General features: G+C 41.4%; 1 protein-coding gene across 1 annotated transcript in view; it reads left to right on the top strand.

Annotated features, from left to right (window-relative positions):
* Positions 1 to 24773, top strand: part of LOC124598678 (AFG3-like protein 2) — a 145105-nt gene extending 120332 nt beyond the window's left edge. The window contains exons 13-15 of the mRNA XM_047136018.1: positions 20988 to 21182; positions 21273 to 21553; positions 23628 to 24773. Of these exons, the coding sequence (XP_046991974.1) occupies positions 20988 to 21182; positions 21273 to 21530 (453 nt within the window). The 3' untranslated portion in view covers positions 21531 to 21553; positions 23628 to 24773. The remainder of the gene's footprint in view (positions 1 to 20987; positions 21183 to 21272; positions 21554 to 23627) is intronic.
* The last annotated feature ends 313 nt before the right edge of the window (positions 24774 to 25086 follow it).

The raw sequence follows: 25086 nt of genomic DNA, 5'->3' as shown, positions 1-25086 counted from the left end.
CCATTTCCAGGAGTGTATTATCATAATTCACATAGGTGCCATTCCATGCCAAGTGGTATAATTTTGGGAAAAGTTTCCAAATGACCATGAAATTTTGTGTGAGCATTTGCACATGTTCCCAATGAACATTGGTAAAGTTATAGTTTCGCCAATTTAATTCTTGCAGAGATATAATCACTTGGTTGACTCCATAACGCAGCTATCAACAATGCCCCCATGAGTTTTTGGCGACTTTAACACATAATTTCTCTGGTAATATTTTCTTGAAAGAATCAAAACTAGGTCACCTTGTACAACTTTTTCACTCTCTTCAGCAAAAAATTGAAAAAGAGATTCCTTGGGTGATTTCCATGTGAATAATTTGAAGCAAAGGAGACCAAAAAAAAACACACACACCTGGAAAAAAAAAGTGAAGTTTATCTTTGTATATCTCAAGAAGTAATTGCGGGATACACTTGAAACCTTGCAACATAATAACTTACTAATACAAGGTCCTTGGATACAAACTTTTATTGTACTGCTACTTACCAGTAGTTGACAAATTGAGGGCAAAGTTGACGATTGTTCTAAAAACACCAAAAATGGCTATTTTTGGCCCACTATTACAAAAAAGTCTTATGCAAACTCTCTTAAACTGTTTTCATTACGAAGGACACATTCTAAACCACCTAAAAAAACTTTATTTAGTTTTGCAGTGCGAGCATACAAGGTCCTAAAAAAAGAATGACAAGGTGGAGGTGCATTGAAAGTGGAGCTGTATTTCGCTGGCACTCAAATCTGACATATTTCATTATGTTCCCCCAGAGGGCCCACCGTTCTTTCGTGAGTTTGTGCATGGCGCGCATGAGAAGCCGAGCTGTTGCAGCCCATTCTTCCTTCCCTGTCTGCATTTCCTTCACCCTGCCCTCCTCCCTATCCTCACTCCTTTGCTGTTGCCCCCTCCAGCCCTTCTCTGTGTTGTGATTTCTATCAACCTAGCTATCCACTTGTTCTCTGTATTTCTTGTAGTGTTGTTCCTTCTGCCTGTTCTTCTATCCTTTTTTGGCATTTAGGTCCCAGCTTGAAGTTTAACCTCCACTTCTAAATTTTCTGTTTTTAGTGTGAGCCATTTGGGGAAGAACTCCCTCCCTAGCATCTACGATGTGGATTCTCCCCCCCCCCCCCCCCCCCCCTTCCATGCTGTTGCAACCCTCCACCCTGGTAGGTCACCAGCACCAGTAGCCAATACATGTTGTTGAGCTGTTATGTATCTATCTGGCTGAGCCTCCTGACAACACAGAGCTCACAATACTGATACCTGAGCTGTTCCCTACCCATGTATGCCAGGGAGTGGTTGCTTGTCTTCCTGGAGCATCGGAACTCCTCGTAATGGCAGCGGTGCTGCAGCTGGGTGGCACCCATGGGAAGAGCCCCTGGTCAGAGTGGGTGGTATCAGGGCAGATGCTTAGTGCATGAAGCATATCAAGCTGCAAAAATCTGGTTGTCATCTTAGAATGGTGAAGGATCATTGAATGCTGCTTCGTATGACCTGGCAGCCTTTCCTTCACTGGCTGCACCATGGCAGGAGGGCCAGGATCGCTGTCTTGGGATGAAACACTCTCCCCGCTACCTCGTCTGTACTAGAACGGATGGGGACACATTCACTGTGACAAAGTCATCCCTCAGTAAGATGCTTAGTAAGGACTCCCTATTGATCAAAGCTTCTTCTATCACCCTATCTGAAGCGCTTCGTGCTTGTGACCTCGTAAGATGTGGTCGGGCTCCCTGTTGATCAAAGCCTCTTCTGCCACCCAGTCCACAGCTCTTAGTGTGTGTGATCATCTCGGCAATGACCCAGTGTCTTATTACCCCCTCACCAATCTCTGAATATGGTCCCGGGAGTGATTTTTCATAGGGACCTCATCCTGCAAACAGACGAGAAACTCGGGCTAATCCGGAGTGACACATCATTCATTTAGTCGATGTATGCTGAAGGGTTGCAAAGACAACCACACGGATACTGGCGTCTTCATTCTGACTTTAGAGGGGGATACTCTCCGAGATGTGACGTGAAGCTGTACGTCCCACCAACCATTAGATGTTTTCGGTGGTTGCATTTCAGGTACATGTCTTCCTGCCATACGGCAGACCCTGTGCCTGCTGACTGTGGACACCCCTCCATGAGGGAAGCCCCTGTGTTCCCACCACCTGTGTGTCTCAATTGTCATGACGACCACCACCACCACCCCTCGCTCGCCAGATTGCCCAGCTTACAAGAGAGAAAAGAAGATAAAAGAGTAAAAGTCCCTGGATTGCCAGTCTTATGCTGATACTCTCCAAAAATATGAGACACTCCATCCAGTGTCACTTTCTTCAACTTTTGCCTCTGTTACATCCTTTTCCCCCCTCCTATCTCTTCCTTATCCCAGCCCTGCCCCCTCTCCCTTCCCCCTCCCCAGCAGTTCTCATGACCTCCCGTCCGGGAGCAGCTGCTCCTCCCGGCCGAGAAAGTGCCCCACTTCTTCGACACCTGCCAGTAATCCACCCCCTCCAGAGCCCTCTTTGAGGCATCTCTCATCCCGATAGCCTTATACCACAATTCAGCAATGATATGAACCACCTGTGCACCACTAGGTCGCCCACTCTCTTTCAGCTCTGGATGTTGTACGACTTGTCCTCCCTCTGTGCCCTCCTCCACTTCTAAAAGAGAAGAAGAAGAAGAAACTTAAGTTCCAAGACAAGGCCCCCCCGGTGCCCCCAAAAGGTGCCGTCTCCTCCCCTCACAACCTGAGTCCGACATCTTATTTATGGATGTCAACCCATCCTCGTCGGTGATGACCACTGACTGAGTGGCATGACCTCCTCTCGACTTCTTTATGTCTAACTTGGACTCTTGCCACACGATCATCCAGTGGAATTGCAACGGATACTACCATCACCTACCGGAACTACAACGTCTTGTTTCGTCCTATTGTGTGTTCTGTCTTGCTCTTCAGGAAATGTACTTCCGTGATGACCACTCCCAACATTTCTTGCTTATCGGGCATTCTGTTGGAACCGTGCCAGCACCAGGGTAGCACCTGGCCGGATCTGCACTTAGGTTTGCTCTGATGTAATGAGTGAATGGATCCCTCTTTGTACCAACTGGGAAGCAGTAGTGGTTAGAGTGCAAATGACTCCGACAATCACCATTTCCAATGTCTACCTCCCTCCAGGTTGGCTGCTTCCTTATGTTGAACTCTCTACCGTAGTACAGTAACTCCCACTCCCGTTTCTCCTCCTTGCTGACTTCAGCACCCGCCACCCACTGTGGGGGAGTGCAACTTCAACTGGTAGGGGTCAACCCCATTGACCAACTTATTACAGACTTTGATTTGTGTCTCCTCAATCATGGTTCCCCTACCCACTTCAGTGTCACGTAAGGCGCCTTTATTGCTATTGCTCTGAAAATATCCTCCCCAGCTCTTGTGGCTTCGTGACATTAGTCATCCCATGATGACATTTGTGAAGTGACCACTTTCCGGTTATTCTATCATTCTCCTGCTACAGACAGGCCCCTATGTTGGGCATTCTGCAGGGCCAGTTGGCATATATAGTCTGCTGTGCACTTTGACACTTCCCTCTTCGAATTTCATTGATGCAGCCGTGCGAGGTGTGTCTGCTACTATTTTTCATACTGCTGGCACTGCTGTCCACCTATCCACAAGTCCCCTCATCATCGACCAGTACCGTGGTGGACCAAGGATGTAACAGCTGCTGTCCAGGACCACTGACTGTTGTGGCAGTGATTTAAATGACACCCTTCACAGACCAACTTCTTCGCTTTTAAATGTCTCCATGCTAAGGCAGAGTGAAAAGGAATGACGGGAGCGCTGTGTTTCCCCCGAGTGGTGGTCCAAGCTCCATAGCCTTTTGGGCTGCCAGTGACTCAACTTAGTCTTATCTTCCAGGGCACTCTGTGCTCTGATCCATTGGTCCTTGCAGAACACCAACACCTCGCGACGTCATTGGCGTCCTTTGTCTATCCTGCAACCTCTCTCTGGCAGTAACACTGAGTCGAACAGACAACACACCCCCCCTCCCCCCCCCCCCCCCACCTCCTCCTCTTGTTTCAGCCCACATTGATTGGCAATTCTTGCAGGCTCTTACCTCTTTCCATGACATGGCCCCAGACCCGAATTCATCCACAACCAGATGATCCAACACTTGTTCATTCCCCAGAGGCAACATCTCCTCAGGGTCTTCAACTGCATTTGGCCCATGGGTGCTTTCCCGTCGCAATGGTGAGACAATATACTTTTCCCCGCCCTTAATCCTGAGAAGAATCCAATATCTCTCAACAGCTACCACCCAGTTAGCTTGACAAATGTACTTTGTAAAATGCTTGAGAGGATGGTTAGCTTCAGATTAAGTTGGGTACTCGAATCTCAGGGCCTTTGGTCCCAATATCAGTGTGTCCTCCAGGAAGGACAATCTCCAACTGACCATTTACTTGTATTGGGCGAAGCAATCCGACAGGTTTTTACTAATTGCTGGCACCTTCGCGCATTTTTCTTTGGCCTACATACGGCACACGGAGTGGTTTGGTGCCATCACATTTTTGTTACCCTCTATGACTGGAGCTTCTGTAGCTCCCTTCCAATTTTTATCCGTGAGTTTGTATCTCACCGTCTCTTCCGGTTTGAGTTGGTACCTCACTCAGCACCCCTCAGATTCAGGAGAATGGTATTCCAGAGGATTCTGTGTTAACTGTCGCACTCATCCTCATCGCCATCAACGGGCTTGTAACCTCTCTTGAGCTTGTAGTTACCCAGGCATTGTACATCAACGATTTTTTCATTAGGCGCAGCTCCCACTTGGTAGCATCTGCTGAGTGGTGGCTCCAAGGTGCCATCCGATGGGCCTCTGCGTGAGCCATCTCCAATGGCTTCTAGTTTTCTCCCTCCAAAAGGTGGGTTATGCATTTTTACCGTCGACCCGCAGCACACCCCGATCCAGAACTAAATTTAGGCGGCCAGCTCCTCAATGTTGTAGTACAGTCCCGTTTATTGGGCCTTATTTTTGATAAAAAGCTGACGTGGCTGCCCCATATTCGTCATCTGAAGACTAAGCACATGGGGAAGCTTAATGCTCTCCACCTTCTGGCCCACACATTGTGAAGTGCAGACTATAGCACTCTTCTCCATCTTTACCATGCTTTTGTCTTGTCCAAACTAGATTATGGTAGTCAGATTTATGGCTCAGCAGCTCCTTCCACTCTGCAGATACTTGACCCTGTTCACCATTGTGGGGGTGCGTCTGGCTATTGGTGCCAATCGCAGCAGTCCAGTTGACAGTCTCCTCACAGAAGCTGGGATTCCCCCTCCACACACACGGCGGAACCAACTCCTGGTTTCTCGTGCAATCACCATTGACCAATTCCCTAACCATCCCGTGTACTCTGTCCTCTTTGTAAACAAAGAATGTCTCCCTCCTGACAACCACCCACCGGGTGCAGTGTTTTAATTTATCCTGACTCAATGAGCAGCCTGCAGGTTATTGACTGATGCTACTCTCGTCACCCTATGGTCTCTGCTATCCATGACTTTCTCTCTGCCATTGGCCGTACCACCTTTTCAGTTGTGTTTCTCAGGGTCCCAAATCATGTGGGTATCACAGGGAATGAACTGGCTGGCTGTTTGGCTTGAAAAGCCGATACTTACCATCCATTCCGTTTCATGATTCCAGCTGTGGATATGTGGATTTATGTCAAATCTCTCTTTGCCCAGAAGTGGAACGACATCTGGTGTGCTACTGCTCACAGTAATGAATTCCGCACAGTCAAGGAGTCTACTAGAGTTTAGCACTCTTCCTTCCACTCCTCAGAAGGAGTCCATTGTTTTATGCCGTCTACGCATTGGTCATACCAGGCTCGCACATTCTTTCCTCCTGCATAACAAACTGCTCCCACAGTGTGGTTGTTGAGCCGGACTGACAGTATCCCACATATTGGTGGAATGTCCCTTCTTTTGGCCCTTCATACTAAGTATAGTCTTCCAGATTCCTTAATTTTAGCATTAGCAGACAGTTCATGGATGGTTGAACTGGTCCTCAGTTTCCTGTGTGAAAGTGGTTTTTATTTCCAGATATAAGGTTTTTACTCCTGGAGCAGGGGCAGGGTGGTTGTGGTTGGGACCTCTCTCCATGTCTTCTCAGTCTCGGACCCCGGGACCACCCTCCCATGGAAAGTCTGTTCTTTTTTGCCAGTTTTCAGATTTGGTCTCTCTTTTTCTGCCTTTTACTGTGTGTTTTACCTTCATTAGTTTATAATTTGACTCCCCTGACTAGATCCATCCAGTTTTAGCGGACCCTCTTCCGTCTGTCAGTAACTTCAGAATCTCAGGACTGATGACCTCACTGTTTGGTCCCATAAACCCTCTCAATTAATCAATCAATCAGACTTTTGTTATGTTATCCAACCCCCCCCCCCCCCCCACCCCACTCCCCCCTCTCTCTCCCTTCTTATTCTTCTTCTTCTGCTTTTCACATCTCCACAGCATTCAGATCTACAAAATTCATTTTATAGACAATGAAATGGGATAACAAATCCAATAAAAAAAGTAGTTTTCTCTTTTTGGGTTCTGTGTTACCAGTATTTCTTCCAAAACAGCCCCATCAGTGAGATCATCTAGCCAGCAGTATAGTTTCCCCTCATGGTATTCTACAAGAAGTTAATGAAACCTGTAAAAAAATTCAATTACCTTGAAGCAAATGTAAGCTTAGGATCTTAAGAGAGACCTCTTCTAGCTTTGGCTTCGGACACATGGAAATGTATAATCATCTTGGGATCCTGTGTAAAGAAATCCTTATCAGGTTTGGGAACATGTGGTAAAGAAACTCCTCCATGGCTACCATTGCGTAGCTATCGGGCATGGCCTCTGTAGTGATGGGATGCTGACTTTCTTACACTAAAAGGAACCAGCAGCGGTTAAGCCATCATGAAGCATACCAACATCTTTTACAACACTAACATTCCACGTTATCCACAAACTATGCTAAGACAAAGTACACCGTATGTTAAACTAGAATTTAACTAGCACATAAGTAGCATTACATAATAACAAGACATTAATGTGAATCCATTCCAAGAAAAGTTAGGAAGACTGCTGTGAACTTCAAAATTTACTCAATGTGACAGTGATGTAAAACCTGCAGGCTATTTATACGATGTGTGCTGCAGCTGTTGTGCAACACTTTTGCTACCATGATCTCCACTGCCTTGTTAATGCACAGGTAAATTGTGAATTTATAATCAGCTTATTCTGTAGGTATAGCAGAATAACAAACTGAAATATATTATGACAACTCATGGCAAAAGACACTTTTTGAAGTGTTTAGAGTTATTCGGACTTTATCTCACTACCTAGTCATAAAAGACCTTTGATATTACCTTCCCCCAAGAGGACTAAACAATTTTAGAACATAATACAAGGCTCATTCTCCAAGTAATGGCTCCTATTTTTATTTGTCGAAACTACAGGAGATACATAAATCACAACATTACAGCTAAGTAGAGCAATATTTCAGCTACAGACTCATTTTTCCACATAGTCACCACCATTTGTTATGCACATATGCCAATGAGGAACCAGAACCTGCATGCCGTGCTTGTAAAAATCAGAACCGGCTGAGGCTAACTACTTCCTTACAACTTTGACAACAGCATCCGAGTCATCAAAATGTTCGTCATTTTGTCCATCTTTCAGAGGCCTAAAGAGGTGGTAGTCTGAAGGTGCTAAATTGGAACTGTATAGTGGATGTGGTAAGACAGTCCAGCCAAATTTTGCAGTGATTTGTGGGCTCGCAGAACTGGTATGGGGCCTGGCATTATCATGTTTCAGGTGGAAGTTGGTCTTCTGCTCTGCCCTTACCCTGGAAATTTGGGCTTTCAACTTAGTCAGTGTTGTCTTGTTGCGCACTGAATTGACAGTTTCTCCAGGCTCCAGGACATACAAAAGAACCACACCCTGGCTATCCCAGAAGACTGTGCACATCACTTTGCCTGCAGATGGCTGAATTTCTTCTTTGACAGAGAATTCACAAGTCGCCATTCCATGGACTGTCTTTTGGTGTCCAGCTCGTAGTGGTGACATCGATTCTCATATCTGATGCTGATGCTATTCAGAAAATTGTCACCTTACGCTTCATATTAGGCCAGCAGGTCTCCACAAATTTCCATTTGAAGAGTTTTTTGTTCTGTAAGGATCTATGGAACACTTCACGCACAGACTTTCTGATAACCAAGATTTCCAACATTGCTTCCAAGGGCATTATAGCCAACATTCAGCTTTGGACACAATTCTCTGATCATTATCCGCCTATCAGCATGGATGAGCTGATCAGTGCGAGGGATGACAGCTGTGCAGGGTCGACCAGGCCGTGGCTTGCCATGCACACCCTTTTCACCACCTTGAAAATGCTGTACCCATTATTATATCGTCTTGCTTTAGCAAGCATTCATTAATTTCAATCAGCACAATTTCTTCAGCAGTGAGGAATTCAATCGCACATCTCTGTTTTATGTGAACATCTATATCACATTCCATTTGGAACACTCCTCTTCTGGTGCCAAGTACTGCAGAACAACGGAACCATCTGCAGATGAAAGAGGAAGATTAAAGTATTAGTGCTACACCAACGGCATGTGCCACAGACATCCAGAGTCACCACAAAAAGATAGGAGGCATATATGGGCCCATTTTAAATGCACCTCCACCTTGTTTTTGTTTCTTAGGGCCTTATATGCTTGCATTGCAAACTCTGATATAGTTGTTTTGTTGTAGAACGTGATTTTTCTAATGACAACAGTTTTTAAAAGTTTGCAGAAGACTAAGAACTAGCTGCATTTGAAGCTTAATGCTCTCTGCTTCCTTACACACACACCTTTCGGTTTGCGGATTGTGTTATTGTCCTCCATATTTACTAGGCTCTGGTCTCATCAGAGTTGGATCATAGTTTCCAGGTTTACAACTCAAAGGCATGTTAAGCTTCAAATTTGTTGGATCCAGTCAGTCATTGTGGAGCAAGTCCGGCCTGTAGCTTCTGTCAGGTTAATCCTGTAACAGTCTCCTTGCTGAAGTAGGGATCCTCCATCAAATCTTACAGATGCAATCACCAGTTGACACTTTTCTAATCATTCAATTTACCAAATTCTTTCTGCATACAAGATTCGTCTACCATCTGACATCCTTCTTCAGGTGAGATTACCAGTTAGAATGCAGCTGTAGGCTCTCTGCTAAAATACTCTTGCCCCTCCATTGCTAGTTAGTACCTATGGTACAAATTGGGACCAAACTGCTGTGTGGCACTTCTCCTTCCATTCCTCGTGGAAGGCATCTACTGTCTTCTGTTTCTTCACAATGGTCATACAAGGGTAACCTGTAGTTTTATTTTATGTTACAATCTGCCTCCATGTTGTGATTCCAGAGCATTTAAGACAGTATTTCACTTTCTAGTGTAATGCCACCTCCTCCTGGTCTTCAGAATTCTTTGCCTCTAATATTGGCGGACAACTCACGTACTGTTGAGCTGGTCCTCCGGTGGCCTTTATTCTATTATTTATTTTCAGTTACTTTTGAGGCAAGGGCAGAGTACTGGGGATTGAGGCTTCTCCTGCCACATGCTGGGTTTGGGACCCTTGACTCTTCAGAGTTTGCCAGCTGGCTTGGTTGATACTCTTTTACCCTGTTTAATTGCATTTACATGCAGTTACCCTTTGGTCTACCATGTGCAATTTTTCGTTTTAAGGGTAGCACTCCAATAAATCATGGCTGCTGCCCTCCGTATTAATACTTTGCCTTTAAAGGACTGGGAAGGGGATTGCTATAGGATCTAATGTTCTGACAACTTAAAAGTGTGAATGTGGATCTGGGTTATATTGGCTTATTCCTCCAAACCAGCTTCCACTTCTTTACGAGATGACTTACTTGGAATTTGCAGCCACTCTTCTTTACTGAATAGCCGGCTGCTGGGAACCCTCGACTTCTTCTCTGACGAATAACACTAGGTACAGGAATTTTTAGACTCTTTCTACTTGTGAAATAAGTATACATACAAACTTTACTTTTCGTCAACAAACCATGTATTTGACGTCCATACACAATAAAAATTTCACTTTTCACATGAATATGTGACTTCCTGCAAGTATCTCGTACAGGCAGACGTTAGAAACAAATTGAGTTACAGTTAAAAGGAAGTTGACTTGGATACCATGATCTTTCTTAACATTAATCATAAAATGAATCTTGCCTCTAACAAGGTTGCGTCAAAGAGTCTACAAGAGTACTTTTTCAACTGTTCTTGTTTTAATAATAATAGTCAATGACACAATAAGCACAGAGCTGCATATAAACTTCGTGGTTCTTCCTTACACACTCACTAAAACATCTATGGAATGCCAAACAGGAACTTGTCGGTGCCATCCGACTGCCGCATCTACTCTCTTCCTGTGACTAATTTTCAACCTTCACACACAAACATGTGACATGCAGTAGGTAGGATTCTACCATTCCACACTCATATCCAGAATACAAGGCTGAGTGGTTCTAGGATTTACACAGAAATTCTCAAATCACTGCATATCCCCCCTCCGCCCCCCCCCCCCCCCAGATTGAACACATTTTATACATAATCACTATGCAAATAATATCACTGATAATAACATTTCATATCTTAACAGTATACATTTCTTACATATGTTTATATACATATCTTTCATTTCCATAACAATTTTCTGTCCTACCTTGAACAATCTTTCACTTACTGTTTCTCTACTCTTTTCTTATCTTACTTTGTTATTAAGACATGAGCATTTCCTTGTGGTTTTAGTCAGCTTTACTAATATGTAAAACTTGTGAGGACTTTTTCTTTATTTTCCCCTTTTTTTCCAATCTTAAACATCAGATGTTCATGACACATAAGTAAAGTATTTTCTGTTCTTATCTTTTGTACTACCTTTATCTTAGTATGTACTATTTTCGTTATTTGTAGCTTGGAGGAACTCTGGACAAGATGAAAGTGTTCTTTTGACTCTCATTTAGCTCCACGAAACATAATAATGCTAGTCGTTCATAGAATTCACACTTCCCAGAATAATCTCTCTAAAATTTGTGGCTTTTGTCACGATACTGTTCCCTTCTCCTTGGATCAGCACCTATTCCTTGTGCTTGTGGGTTGACCTTATGAGAGCACTTCCTCTTTCCATTCTAGTAGGTACGTCCATACAAAACAATTTATATACAATTCTAGGCATTTTAGTGTCGAAAAATGTATTTTAATTGTGCATATAAAGTCATATTTCAACAAATTTTAGTAATAGGTCACATTTTGGCTAACTTTTTATATAATAGGTCATATTTCTATCAACTTTTGCCAAAAACACATATATTATTTTTCTCGTATCTTACGGGACACACGAATAAGAAAATGAATATGTTGCTCACGAGACAATGTTTAACGTGCTATTATGAAAGATAAACAGATAAATTAATAGACAGCTTTATTTCTCAGGACTGTAGCAGAAAATCGGTGTACCACAACAGTCGTTTCATGAACATAAAACATTGTTGTGCAGAGTCGACAATATGCTCTCAGAGCCAACAAAGGTGGCAGTCGCACAGGTGTTCCCAGTAACCAGTTTGAATACAACCTATGCCTAAAGCAAAGTGCTCTGACAGCATGAAGTTGCGAGGATATGTTCGAGAATTTGGAGAGAAGTTCTTTAGTACTGATGGGAAAATATTATTTTGTAAACTGTGTGAAGTTAAAGTTAGTGCAGAAAAGTGCTTTAATGTGTAACAACACTGTAATATCGCTAAACACAGCAGCTGTGTGAAACAAAGTGCTGAAAATAACAGCAGGCAAACACTGTTGTTTGAACAGACAGGTCAATTGTCAACTGTGCAATCATTCTGCAAGGATTTGTGTGAGATGATGGTGTCCTGCAACATCCCATTGGAAAAGCCGAAGAATCCACACTTCAGACGGTTCTTGAAGAAGTACACAACACATTCAGTTCCAGATGAATCTACACTGAGAAAAAACTATTTATCCGTGTCCTGCAATGATGTGCTCAACAAAATACGAATTACTGTTGCTGAGCAAAAGATTGGCTGTCGATAGATGAAACTACTGACATTAGTGGGCGATGTATTGCAGATGTTGTTGTTGGTGTTCTAAAAGTTGATGGCCCTGGAGATATGTTCCTACTAATGTGTGAAGCTCTTGATAGAGTAAATAATTCGACGATTGCTGTTTTGTTTGACAACTCTCTGTAGCTACTGTGGCCGGACGGTGTGAAAAGAGACAATGTCTTGCTGCTTGTAACAGATGGTGCTTCATATATGGCTAAAGCAGCCAAAGGGCTTCAAACTCTCTACCCCAGTATGGTGTACGCCACTTGCCTTGCACAGAGTTGCCGAAGAGGTGCAATCAAATTACCCTGATGTGGGCAAATTAATTTCCTGTGGCAAGAAAATCTATGTGAAGGCTCCGCTACGGGTGCAGAAATTCGAGGAACAAGCACCTTCAACGCCCCTCCCACCTAAACCTGTTCCTACACGATGGGGTTCTTGGCTTAATGCTGCTGAGTATTACTGCACCAACTACACCCAAATAAAGACAATCTTCTGTGAGCTTGATAGCGATGAATCAAGTGCTATCAAAATTGTGAAAGAAGTTTTTACAGGTACATTGTCACGAAACTTGGCATACATCAACGCCAATTTTTCAGTAATATCAAAAGCCATCAAACAACTGGAAGCTGTTGGCACTCAGCTATGTGAGGCCCTGAGTGTTGTGCAACATGTGCAGAGTGAGTTGGGTCGAGCTTGTGGTCATGCGGCTGACAAAGTGAAAACCAAATTGCAAAGTGTTCTCCAACGGAATCCTGGATATTCTGCACTGTGCAAAATTAGTGACAGTCTTTCAGCGAATGCCCCAACATTTGAAGATACTGAAACAAAGCTGAACTCCAGTGACCTGGCTGCCTTCAAGTATGCTCCAGTGACGTCTTGTGAAGTGGAGAGGAGCTTTTCCAGGTAGAAAACTATCCTTGGCGACAACCGTAGATCTTTGACTGACATACGGTATTAAATAATGTGAAACACTGTAAATACTATGTAGAAATAAAAATATTGTTTTACTGTTTTGGTAGATGATCTTTTCACTGTACTTTGTGTTCAGAAAATAAAATATTCAGGCATTCAAAAAATAGGTGCAAATTAGCCACAAACCCTACAGAAAGAAAGAACTATACTTATAATATTTTGAGAAGTGAATTTTGTATTACTTTATGGTGAATAAAAATTTAATAAACAAACAATAATGCTTTAAATAAACTTCTATTAAGTCACATTTTATTTTTTTAAGGTCATATTTACGTAAGTTTTAGGTCATAAATGCTTACATATTTCACTGTTTTTTAGGTAATTAAAATCCGGGCCCTACTAATTACTACTTTATAGTTGATAGTTACGTAAGAGCACCTCTTACTTATGTAGATTCGATGTAGAACCATCATAGCTTCCTATATATGTGTGCATATTTACATATGTACACACGTTTTCCCTAAAACACCTGGCGGTTCTCACATTGTGACGCTTCCGCTGGAGGTTTGAGTCCTCCCTCGGGCATGGGTGTGTGTGTTATTCTCAGCATAAGTTAGTTTACAGTTTGGTCTCTTAGCAACTCGCACATATTTGAACATTTCTCACATCATGACAGGCTTCCTCTTATGTGACTTAATGTTTGTGCAGAAGTGTCTATATGTGTATATGTGGATGTGTGTTCATGTAGTCTAATTCTTCGGCCTTCTTCTCTAAAGATAAGATTTAGGTTTTTAGTAACGACAAAAATAAGGGAGGACTTCAGCGATAGAAGTTTGTGTATACGGAAAGAGGGGAAAAAATAGATAGGTCCTCAAATGAAGTAAGAAAGGAAAAAATAGATATGGATGCTAGGATCGAAGAAGAGAAAGAAGATAACCCCAAAGACAGGAAACCCTTTCCACCCCCATTCCCTAGAATCCCTACCCCTCAGGTACTTGAGTGAGACACCAGAGGTGGTTTGGTGTTAAATTGTCTCCTATAGAACGTACTTGTCCCACTTTCACCCTTTGAGGTCCTTGAAGAAAATCCTTGCAACCCTATGGAAATGGCAAATGATGAAAAATCAGGCACACTTATTTGTGAGCGTTGTTTGAAAGGTGTGATGTATGTTTTGTGTTAATCATTATTTATCTGTTCTTGTAAATCAGGCTTTTAACTTCAATACCCACCCCTTTCAAAATTTATTACAAACCCTCCCACCTATATCACATCTCATAAAAGGTATAAAATACTATATACAAAATAGAAAATCTATACACTATGGTACAACAGTTGTTCAGCTAGTCACATACTATATTTTCCAAAAATATAATACTCTATTTAGTTTATTTCGTCTAGATATCACTTTTTGTCTGTGATTTTCTTAAGTTGTCCTCTATTTCATAGTCATATCATGTTTTCTAATCAATAAGATTACAGAATAGTTCTAGATTTTAAAGGAATTTGGTGCAGGAAACTGTTTGGAAAAAACACCAAAAACAACTCTTATTCAGACGGTCGTTACTCCACTCGTTAACTCTGAATGTTAACGTCCCTGGGGGATATACAATTTTACATCCTTCATATTGTGCCCCCTCCCCTTGTGTTAAATGTCAATCAAAATATTTCCTTATAGTACCCCAAGTATTATTATAATATTTTGGGCCCCACAGATCTGATATTAACTTTTCTTGAGCACTGGCAGACCAGCCCTTCTCCTTAAATTTCTTTTGAAAGTCTTCCCAAGAGGAAAAATTCTTAATATTTACTGTTCCCCATTCTGAGGCTTCCCCTAGAAGTTACCCCACAGCAAATTCGATCTTCTTGGAATCTTCCCAGTTTTTTTGCAAAGCTTGATCAAATCTTTTTAAGAAATGTGTTGGATGTACATGTCCATCTGGCTTAAATTTAGGGATTTGTCTAGATAATCCAGAATTAGCTCCCCATTGCAAATCGGTCACCGCTTCACTAGTTAACACGACCTTAGGTGAAGTTACCCTTTTTTCTACTTTGTCTTGGATAAGCTTAATTTCTCTCCACAGGTTGTCCATACCCTTCCTGGTATCATTAAGTTCGGAAGAAGGAATAGACGATATGTTCCCATATGTTACTCTCCCGGTAACCTTCCGATCTATAATTTCTCCAAATTGTACCTCCAAACTAATTATGTTTATAATATCGGAGTTAGCGGTTTTCTCTTTGAAATTCCTTTCTACATTATCTACCTGTGTATTGACACCTTTATGTTCTGATTCTACATTATTACATTTGTTCTCGGTGTCAAGTTCTAACATTTTCTATAAATCTTGAAAATTGTCACTCTGTTTTTGACTAAGGTTAGTATACATATAATTTATATGAGTGGTCAACTCGTTCTTTAAATCTACTTTTAAATTCTATGCTTTAGTACTTACGGTGTCAAATTCAGCCTTCAAAGCACCCATGCCTTCGCATAGATTACTAAATTCGTTGCTTTGACAGTCGACTTTGGCATTTAACAAACCTAAATTTGTTGTTTGAGTATTTAATTGAGAATTTAATGATTTTAATGTAAGACTTTGATCTTTGATTATATTTATCAACTCAGCCCAGTCAGGCACTTCTTTGCTAATGTTCATGGCTATAGCTGGGTCTTGAGTTTCCCCAACCTGTTGTATATCTTCCACACTTTTGTATGCCTTAGCTCTTGTAAGCATTTAAAACTAACTTCAAATATAATAATTACACAATAACAATTCACTCAATGATATCTTATCTTGCACCACTTCATACTAAAGTAATCAAGTTTTGTTTCATGCTCACCAGAGTAGAATTCTCGATTCTTAGGTGAGCGAATGTGGAGGCAGGTCAGCACAGGTGAACAGCGACTGGTGCCAGCGGCGTCAGATGTATGTTGGTTTCTGTGTCTGTGTCCCCACGATGTGTGCGAGAGCTGTATACCCTCCGCACTTGATCTCCTTAGCTGAAGCATTCTGTGCCTACTTCTTAGACAAATACGTCAAAATCTTCCGTGTACTTTCATAATTTGATTGAATCTGTGGTGGATATCATTAACTCCATATGAACTCTCTCTCGATGGATGGACTGGTGACTTCTGTTTGGTCCCTTGACCACCAGCCAACCATCCACCCAGTGATAAACCTCTCACAGTTGACTGTGTGAATAATGATAGTGCCTGTACTTCCTCTAGAGGACGCAGGATCCATTCCCAGCACATTCATTCACAGCAGCTTCCACTCCCTTGATGGTAGTCAGAGCAATTTCCAGCTGCTTACAAATGTCATGTAGCTCATCCCATAAGTTTGTAGACTTCCATGGCCAGCGTCAATTTGAATAAAATCACTTTGGGTATTAGGCTGTGTCTTTATGAAACACAACTAATACTGAAATGCAGATACACTCCTGGAAATTGAAATAAGCACACCGTGAATTCATTGTCCCAGGAAGGGGAAACTTTATTGACACATTCCTGGGGTCAGATACATCACATGATCACACTGACAGACCCATAGGCACATAGACACAGGCAACAGAGCATGCACAATGTCGGCACTAGTGCAGTGTATATCCACCTTTCGCAGCAATGCAGGCTGCTATTCTCCCATGGAGACGATCGTAGAGATGCTGCATGTAGTCCTGTGGAACGGCTTGCCATGCCATTTCCACCTGGCGCCTCAGTTGGACCAGCGTTCGTGCTGGACGTGCAGACCGCGTGAGACGACGCTTCATCCAGTCCCAAACATGCTCAATGGGGGACAGATCCGGAGATCTTGCTGGCCAGGGTAGTTGACTTACACCTTCTAGAGCACGTTGGGTGGCACGGGATGCATGCGGACGTGCATTGTCCTGTTGGAACAGCAAGTTCCCTTGCCGGTCTAGGAATGGTAGAACGATGGGTTCGATGACGGTTTGGATGTACCGTGCACTATTCAGTGTCCCCTCGACGATCACCAGTGGTGTACGGCCAGTGTAGGAGATCGCTCCCAACACCATGATGCCGGGTGTTGGCCCTGTGTGCCTCGGTCGTATGCAGTCCTGATTGTGGCGCTCACCTGCACGGCGCCAAACACGCATACGACCATCATTGGCACCAAGGCAGAAGCGACTCTCATCGCTGAAGACAACACGTCTCCATTCGTCCCTCCATTCACGCCTGTCGCGACACCACTGGAGGCGGGCTGCACGATGTTGGGGCGTGAGCGGAAGACGGCCTAACGGTGTGCGGGACCGTAGCCCAGCTTCATGGAGACGGTTGCGAATGGTCCTCACCGATACCCCAGGAGCAACAGTGTCCCTAATTTGCTGGGAAGTGGCGGTGTGGTCCCCTACGGCACTGCGTAGGATCCTACGGTCTTGGCGTGCATCCGTGCGTCGCTGTGGTCCGGTCCCAGGTCGACGGGCACTTGCACCTTCCGCCGACCACTGGCGACAACATCGATGTACTGTGGAGACCTCACGCCCCACGTGTTGAGCAATTCGGCGGTACGTCCACCCGGCCTCCCGCATGCCCACTATACGCCCTCGGTCAAAGTCCGTCAACTGCACATACGGTTCACGTCCACACTGTCGCGGCATGCTACCAGTGTTAAAGACTGCGATGGAGCTCCGTATGCCACGGCAAACTGGCTGACACTGACGGCGGCGGTGCACAAATGCTGCGCAGCTAGCGCCATTCGACGGCCAACACCGCGGTTCCTGGTGTGTCCGCTGTGCCGTGCGTGTGATCATTGCTTGTACAGCCCTCTCGCAGTGTCCGGAGCAAGTATGGTGGGTCTGACACACCGGTGTCAAAGTGTTCTTTTTTCCATTTCCAGGAGTGTATTTTGATCGAATTTGCAGTGGTCCTCTTCAGGTCCGTTAATTTCCCTGAAGAGGACTGCTGCAGAGTTGGTCAAAACCTTAACATTTTAGTTGTTTTCATCTTTCAAAATGATGCAACCTAATGCCCTAAATTACATCTTTCTTTTTAAATCTCTCATCCCACGTTTTAGAACAGCATTCACAGTGGGACTACACCGTGACTGGTGCAATGTTTTACAGAAAAGTAACGAAATAACTTTAAAAAAGCCTGCTGATTCTTTATCCATTTATGTATCTATTAGGTTAATCCCCCAATTTACTATTGATGCAGATAATATATATTCCTGTTGACCAGAAAACTAAGTGTAACAACATATGTTAGTTACAGTATGTGCTACAGTAACTAAATAACAAATGCTGATTTACTACGAAATATGTTGTGCACAATACTCATAACTTCCAAAAGCTCTCAAAAACGAATAATTATTCTTTCGAATATATGCTTTGTACTGTGCTACTACTGCCAAAATTGTATAAAACACAAATGTTGATTACAGCTGGTGCCATAGCTTGAAATGCATTTTTGCTGGCACTCAGCATATGAAAATACACAATACATCAAATTGCACAAGAGTTTTCATTCAGTTAACGTTTTTTGACCGATGTTTTCGAGGCAGATTTATTTGATACATGATTTTACTTGGACATAAAGGAAATAATGTAAGTCTGCTTATATCAGCTTACATACAAAAATAAAAGTAAATAAATGTCCTAATGGCATCAATTTTGCTCTTACGTGGTTTTGTGACATCTTTTACACTAGTGTGTCAAAGGTGAACAGTGTAATGTCAATATACATTGCAAAACCAACATAAAATGAGGGGCACAACAAAGCACATCTTCTGCTTGGGGTGCTAGGAATGCAATGTTCAGTATGTCATAGCACTTGGAATTGGGAGGAGCAGGATTCATATCCCCATTGAGCCGTCCAGACAGGTTTTCTATCATTTCCCGCATCGGTTAAGGTGAATGCCAGAATGGGTCCGAGCTTGTGTTATGTCTCGAACAAAATTATCAGCAGGACACTAAATTCTAAGTTGCCTTCCCTTCATAGATCTTGCCAGGCTTTTGTTGTTTTCTTTAGTTATAGTTCTGGGTTAACACAAACAACAGTTAATTAGATGCTATTGAATTATCTATATCTATAATCATACTCTGCAAACCACTGTGAAGTTCATGGCAGAGAGTACTTCGCATTGTATCATGTGTTGCGGTTTCTTCCCATTCTGTTCACATATGGAATGACTTGTTAAATGCCTTTTTTTTGCACTGTAGTTAGTCTTAATTTGCGATTCCTGTAAGAGCGATAAGTAGGGACTATTATCACATTGATAGATTTCCACTTAATTCTGTTTCTTGACACTTTGCAAGTAGGTTTTTGTGGGTTAGTTGGCATCTATTTTCAAGCATCTGCCAGGTCTGTTTTTTCAGTATTCCTGTTGTGCTCTCACACAGGTCAAACAAATCTGTCACAATTTATGCTGCCTTCTTTGTGCGCATTCAAAACCACCCCACACCCCCAATTGTATTATTTGGTATATGTTCCACACACTTGAGCAGCTTCTAGAATAGGTTGTGTGAGAGTTTTGTCAGCAATCTTCTTTGTAGAATATCCTACCAATTGGTGTTCTCTGAATATCATTAATTTTACCGTTAGAGTAATGGCTGATATTGAGTTGCATTGATGTAATAATATTTGACATAATTACGTAGGGCTGACCACAGTTATTGCCTCATTACATTGTTAATACTCACTAGCCACTTACCTTTGATTAGTTTTATCAATAAGTGTGTAAAGTAACTTGCCTCAAAAGGCTTCCTTAATATATCTGTCAAAATGCATTTTCATACAGTGTGGAGAAAAAGTCTTCATACTGTAATGAACATCTCTTCCATATTCTTGTGGGCAGTAACACGGGGTGTTTCCAAATAATTCATCAGGTTTCACAAGACTATATTATCTACATGAATGAAGACAGAAAAGTAGGGAAAATTTTTACTTCCACATCAATACTTGGAAGTTTACCTTGATGTCCTTTGTAAGTTTGCTGCTTCATGTGATTACCTATAAGCATCTCCCTGGTGCATGTAGCTCATCCATTAACAAAACGGTGATAAAACAACAAAAAATGTATTTTTTGTTCCTTTTAAACATATGCCATTCAGTTGCTACTGTGCAGCATGATTTTCATAACAGTGAGGTACCTCAATGACGTGTTAGCAGTAAGGTGGCATACAGATCTCTCATAGCACCATTGGCCTTCAATGTCATGTCGTCTCTCAACAGAGATTTGTGAAGGACTTCACATATATGTCTCCCCTTCCAGAAACTTTGGCTGAAATATTACAGTACATAATATCAGCAGTGAATGCATGAACCGTAGACATGCACGCAAAAGTATGAAAAGATGAGGTGACTTACCGAACGAAAGCGCTGGCAGGTCGATAGACACACAAACAAACACAAACATACACACAAAATTCTAGCTTTCGCAACCAACGGTTGCCTCATCAGGAAAGAGGGAAGGAGAGGGAAAGACGAAAGGATGTGGGTTTTATGGGAGAGGGTAAGGAGTCACTCCAATCCCGGGAGCGGAAAGACTTACCTTAGGGGTAAAAAAGGACAGGTATACACGCGCACGCGCGCACACACACACACACACACACACACACACACACACACACACACACACACATATCCATAGAGTTTGACTAGTGGCTGGATGTTCATGTACGCAGTAGTAGGCACACTGAACATTCATGAAAAGTATATAAGACTTTTGATCTTGAGCATGAATGAAGAAAGTACCTCAAGATGTACCCTTGTAAATTTGGATAGTTGTGTTTTGAAAATAAAAACTTGGTAGTCCTATTGTGTAAGTTGAAATTCACCACAAATTTCTGTCTTCATTAATGTGAAATCAGGTGAAACTTTTTGAAACATCCTATGCATCTGATCAAAATGCTGGATCTAAAAGGGAAACTGTTACTAAGAAATATTGATTGGAATTGTATTGTTCGCAGGTTGTGCATTTTGGAATGAATGAAAAGCTAGGAAATATAAGTTTTGACATGCCTCAACCTGGTGAGATGGTTTTGGAGAAGCCATATTCAGAGAAAACTGCTCAGCTGATTGATTCTGAGGTTCGTCAATTGATACAGAGCGCTTACGAACGTACAACTTCGTTACTTACTGATCATAAAGATGATGTCCGAAAGGTATGTTACTACCTGACAAACATTGGCACTAATAAAAAATGATTTGCTCCAAAAACCTGTTAAAACTGATGAAATATATCTCTGCAACAGGTTGCAGAACGCCTGTTAAAAAAAGAAATTTTAAGTCGGGATGATATGATTGAATTGCTTGGGGCACGACCGTTCCCTGAAAAGTCAACATATGAAGAATTTGTTGAAGGAACGGGGTCATTTGAAGAAGACACGACTTTACCAGAGGGTCTTCGTGAATGGAATAAAAGCAGAGAGCAAGATGGAAATACTGACAGTGGAAAAAGTGAGGAAGATCTTAAGGGCAAAAATACGGCAATGAAGATCAGTTCAGCATAAGACACTATGTAGAACTCATCGAGGTAAGCTATTTTTTATATCATCATTTAACTTGGTTATGAATGATCTTTTAAAAGTAGTGTGACAGGATTACTGAAGTTAGCATGTATTTTGTAACAAACAGTTAATTTTTTTCACACTCAAGAATATTCTGTGCTTGCAGCTAGCACTTTTCTTCATTTCGCTTTTCCTATAGGGAGCATGCCAACAGTTTTTGAAGTGTTTTCTGTTTTGAGGTAAGCCTTGAAGCTAGTCATTGTGATACAGGCACTGATGATGTATCTTAGAGGTGTTTTTTTCTCAGTTGGAACTAATGTCATAGATGCAATAGAATTCAGTCTTTTATTTATAACATTAATTCTCTTAGAGTATCTGAGATTTATTTTTATATTTTGCATCATGTGGTGGAACTGTGTTTGCTGAGCAAAATTCATTCACTGATTGGATGAGGGATGCACAGTGCTCGGGAGGCAGTACACTTTGCCAGTCAATCTTCGAGTGTGATCCTTGCTTGCCAATTTACTTAGTACTATGGCATTGTTGTGAGTGAAATCAAAGCTTTGCTATTGCGGCATTCAGTTTTAAAATACTGAAAACCTTGCAATGAATTGTGGGTAGGCTGTTACATGAGACTGTAATTCACGATGAGGTAGGTTTATACTCTGGTCTGATGCTCACTTCTATTTTCTTTTTATGGGGTTACTTCTTTTACTAAGATTTATTCCGTATAGTGAATAGTCTCGGTTAGTTCTATCCCAGTCCATAACAAAAAAGAAGTTTTACTGTATTTGGTATTTGTAGCATTCCTTTAGTTTTGATCCCTATTAGATATCCTTGTGTGAGGAACACACACCCTAGATACACAGTTGAAAATAAAATTGCTTACCATAAAGTCCGCTACACTACAGCGAAAGGCATAATGCCAGTTTTATTCTTAAAAGTTTTTCTCTATTTCTTAATTCACAAACTTTTGTTCATGTTGATTTCTGTTTTTATAAAGCAGACATTTCTCATGTATTATTAAGTCAGTTCATTAAGTCTGAAGTCTGTGTCCAACAGAATTTAAAATGATTTTCCATGCAACACACTTCCATTTCCCAAGGCAGTATGCCACTACTTAGCCACAACACAGTAAAATGTGGGTAAACCACCATTGATAGCATATGAGAGATTTTTTCGGATGCGATTTGATTATCTTTAGTAAGAAGGGGGGGGGGGGGGGGGGAGAAAGTATTCAAAATTTTATGAATTGATGTAAGTTTCTATTTTATTGGTTTTTTCCTCCCACTTACCTGCGGCTCCCTTCTGCACCACGTGTTTCTCTTGTATATTTCCACATTCCCAAAATGAGGGGACCATCTGTGGTGTGGAACATGACAAAAAACATTAAATAACCAATTCATTTAAAACTCTTGAGGGTAGTTGAATTTACTCCATAAATGAGTCATATCACATGTTTTCACACACTAAAAACTTTCTCTGGGTTTATCAAGTTACCTCAAAATATGATACCATATGACACAATACAGTAAGACTAAGCAAAGTAAACCAGCTTTTTTTTTTCATACTGATATCTCTGTTGTTACCTATTCAAGAAAACATGATGTAATTAAGCAGTTGAAATTTATTCTGACCAAATCTCCCTTAAATCTCCATTAAACCTCCCTTAAAATCACTATCAAATGTTGGTCACCCTAATTGTACTGTACGCACAGAATAAATTAGCACCTTCCTGGGAATGGAGAAACAGATAGAAGTCTAATGATACGTGTTGTTTCCGCCCGTTGTAAATCATAGCTAGGAAACAGGACATCATGTTTTAGCAACATTGCTTTGTAGTAGGTATTGTGAATGTGAAATGTTGACTTCAGTGAGCTGAATGCTTTTACACATTCCCCCCACACTTGTTTGTGTGAAATCTGTTGATCTGGTTTAAATGAAAAGTATATGCTGCATCAAGATAGTTTTGCCATCAATATGAAATGTTGCTGTGTAAATAGTTATCCGAGACATTCGTAAAAATATGCTATCATTTCATATGTGAGACGAATGACTACATTTCTACTAAAGCTTGTTGTTAAATATGGTTTGTTGCAGTACTAGTCGCTGGCACCCTCGTAAGCGAGTGAACCTGACTCATAGGATGCCTCTGCGAGTTACAGTTAATCAACATACCAAATTGCATTGTCTTCAAAGAGTGCCAGTTGATGAGCCAGACATAAGTGGCATTTCATCATCAGTAAACTGGTCTGAGCATTTTAAAAATGCTCTTTTTCTATGCCATTTGCATCAGTCTGCACATTTTATATATGTGTTGTATCTGTTAAAACTTTTTTATTTTATTTTTAATTGCTGCCAGTTCAACTGAGGAATACTTTTGTAAAACATTGCTGAAGAACCTATGTATTCAAAATGTTTCTGAAATACAAATCAGTATTTATGATTCAGCAGAAGTATTTGTAAAGTTTGTGATCATTTTTGTATAAGTGTTTTCATTGTTTAATCATTTTGTACATAAATGATTTTCTAGTATATCTTTTTTTCACATTTCAGTCCATTTTTGTAGGGTTTGTTGTTTTGTGACATTTCTAATATGTTGTTATAGGTCCCATCATTTCCATTACTCAGATTTCAGAATCATTTTAGAAACAGGTTGTGTAGTTTGTATGTGGAGATATTGAACGTCAGTCTTGTGTATTTATTTTGGTAGATAGTGCGAGTTACATAGCATGTTGCGAAGGCTTCATTCATTTTGTGGACTTAAAATTATGAGGGTAAAACAGTGTGAAGGGTATAGAATGATTCATGTGAGACCTGAAGCCACCCATTTTACTGATCTTCATGTTACAGTTTCATTGTAATATGCAGAAAGATATAAATTAGAGAAAAAGTAAAAGCAAACTGCTCAAAGGATCACAGTTTTAATCACATGAAATTGTAAGATGCAGGTAGTGGGAAATCTAAGTATTACTGTACGAGAAAAACCTTACTAAATTGTAAACCACATAGCTACTAAATAGAAGCACAAAGATATTACTCTTGTTATTCAGTGCATTGAAATTCTAAAGTATAACATGTTACTGTGACTGCCATATATACTTCGTATATCTGGTACGGTTGATTAACTGTCAACTAAAACTTGAGATGTGTGAAAACAGTGATGTGCCTGTACAGATTATGAAGGTTAGTATTTATTGTAGATGACATATAATTTTTTTAATTAAAAAAGAAAATGAAAAATGAGTGTTTAATTTTCCTTTAGAGACAGAATAATTTGTATCCACTTTTCTTAGTGTCTCCGTACCTACCTCACTCCAAAACAAACAGTATTTGTCAGTGATTAAAAAGGATCCAAGTCTTTACCAGAGTTCAGAAGAAAGCATGTGTGTGGGAATGTGTGATAAGTCACAAACACTGCAGAAAAGGGAAATAAAGTATTGCAAATAAAGAAAGCACTGTGCAATGTTTCTTCCTACAGGATTGGTTCAAGACAGTTATGTGAATAGTAAGATTCTTGCTCTGGTAGTATTCACAACCAGTGGGGCAGTAACGAGTA

This window comes from Schistocerca americana, chromosome 1 (assembly GCF_021461395.2).
Source record: "Schistocerca americana isolate TAMUIC-IGC-003095 chromosome 1, iqSchAmer2.1, whole genome shotgun sequence".
Lineage (NCBI taxonomy): Eukaryota > Metazoa > Arthropoda > Insecta > Orthoptera > Acrididae > Schistocerca > Schistocerca americana.
The sequence above is the reverse complement of the archived record's forward strand: the minus strand, read 5'-3'. Positions and strand labels throughout refer to the sequence as shown.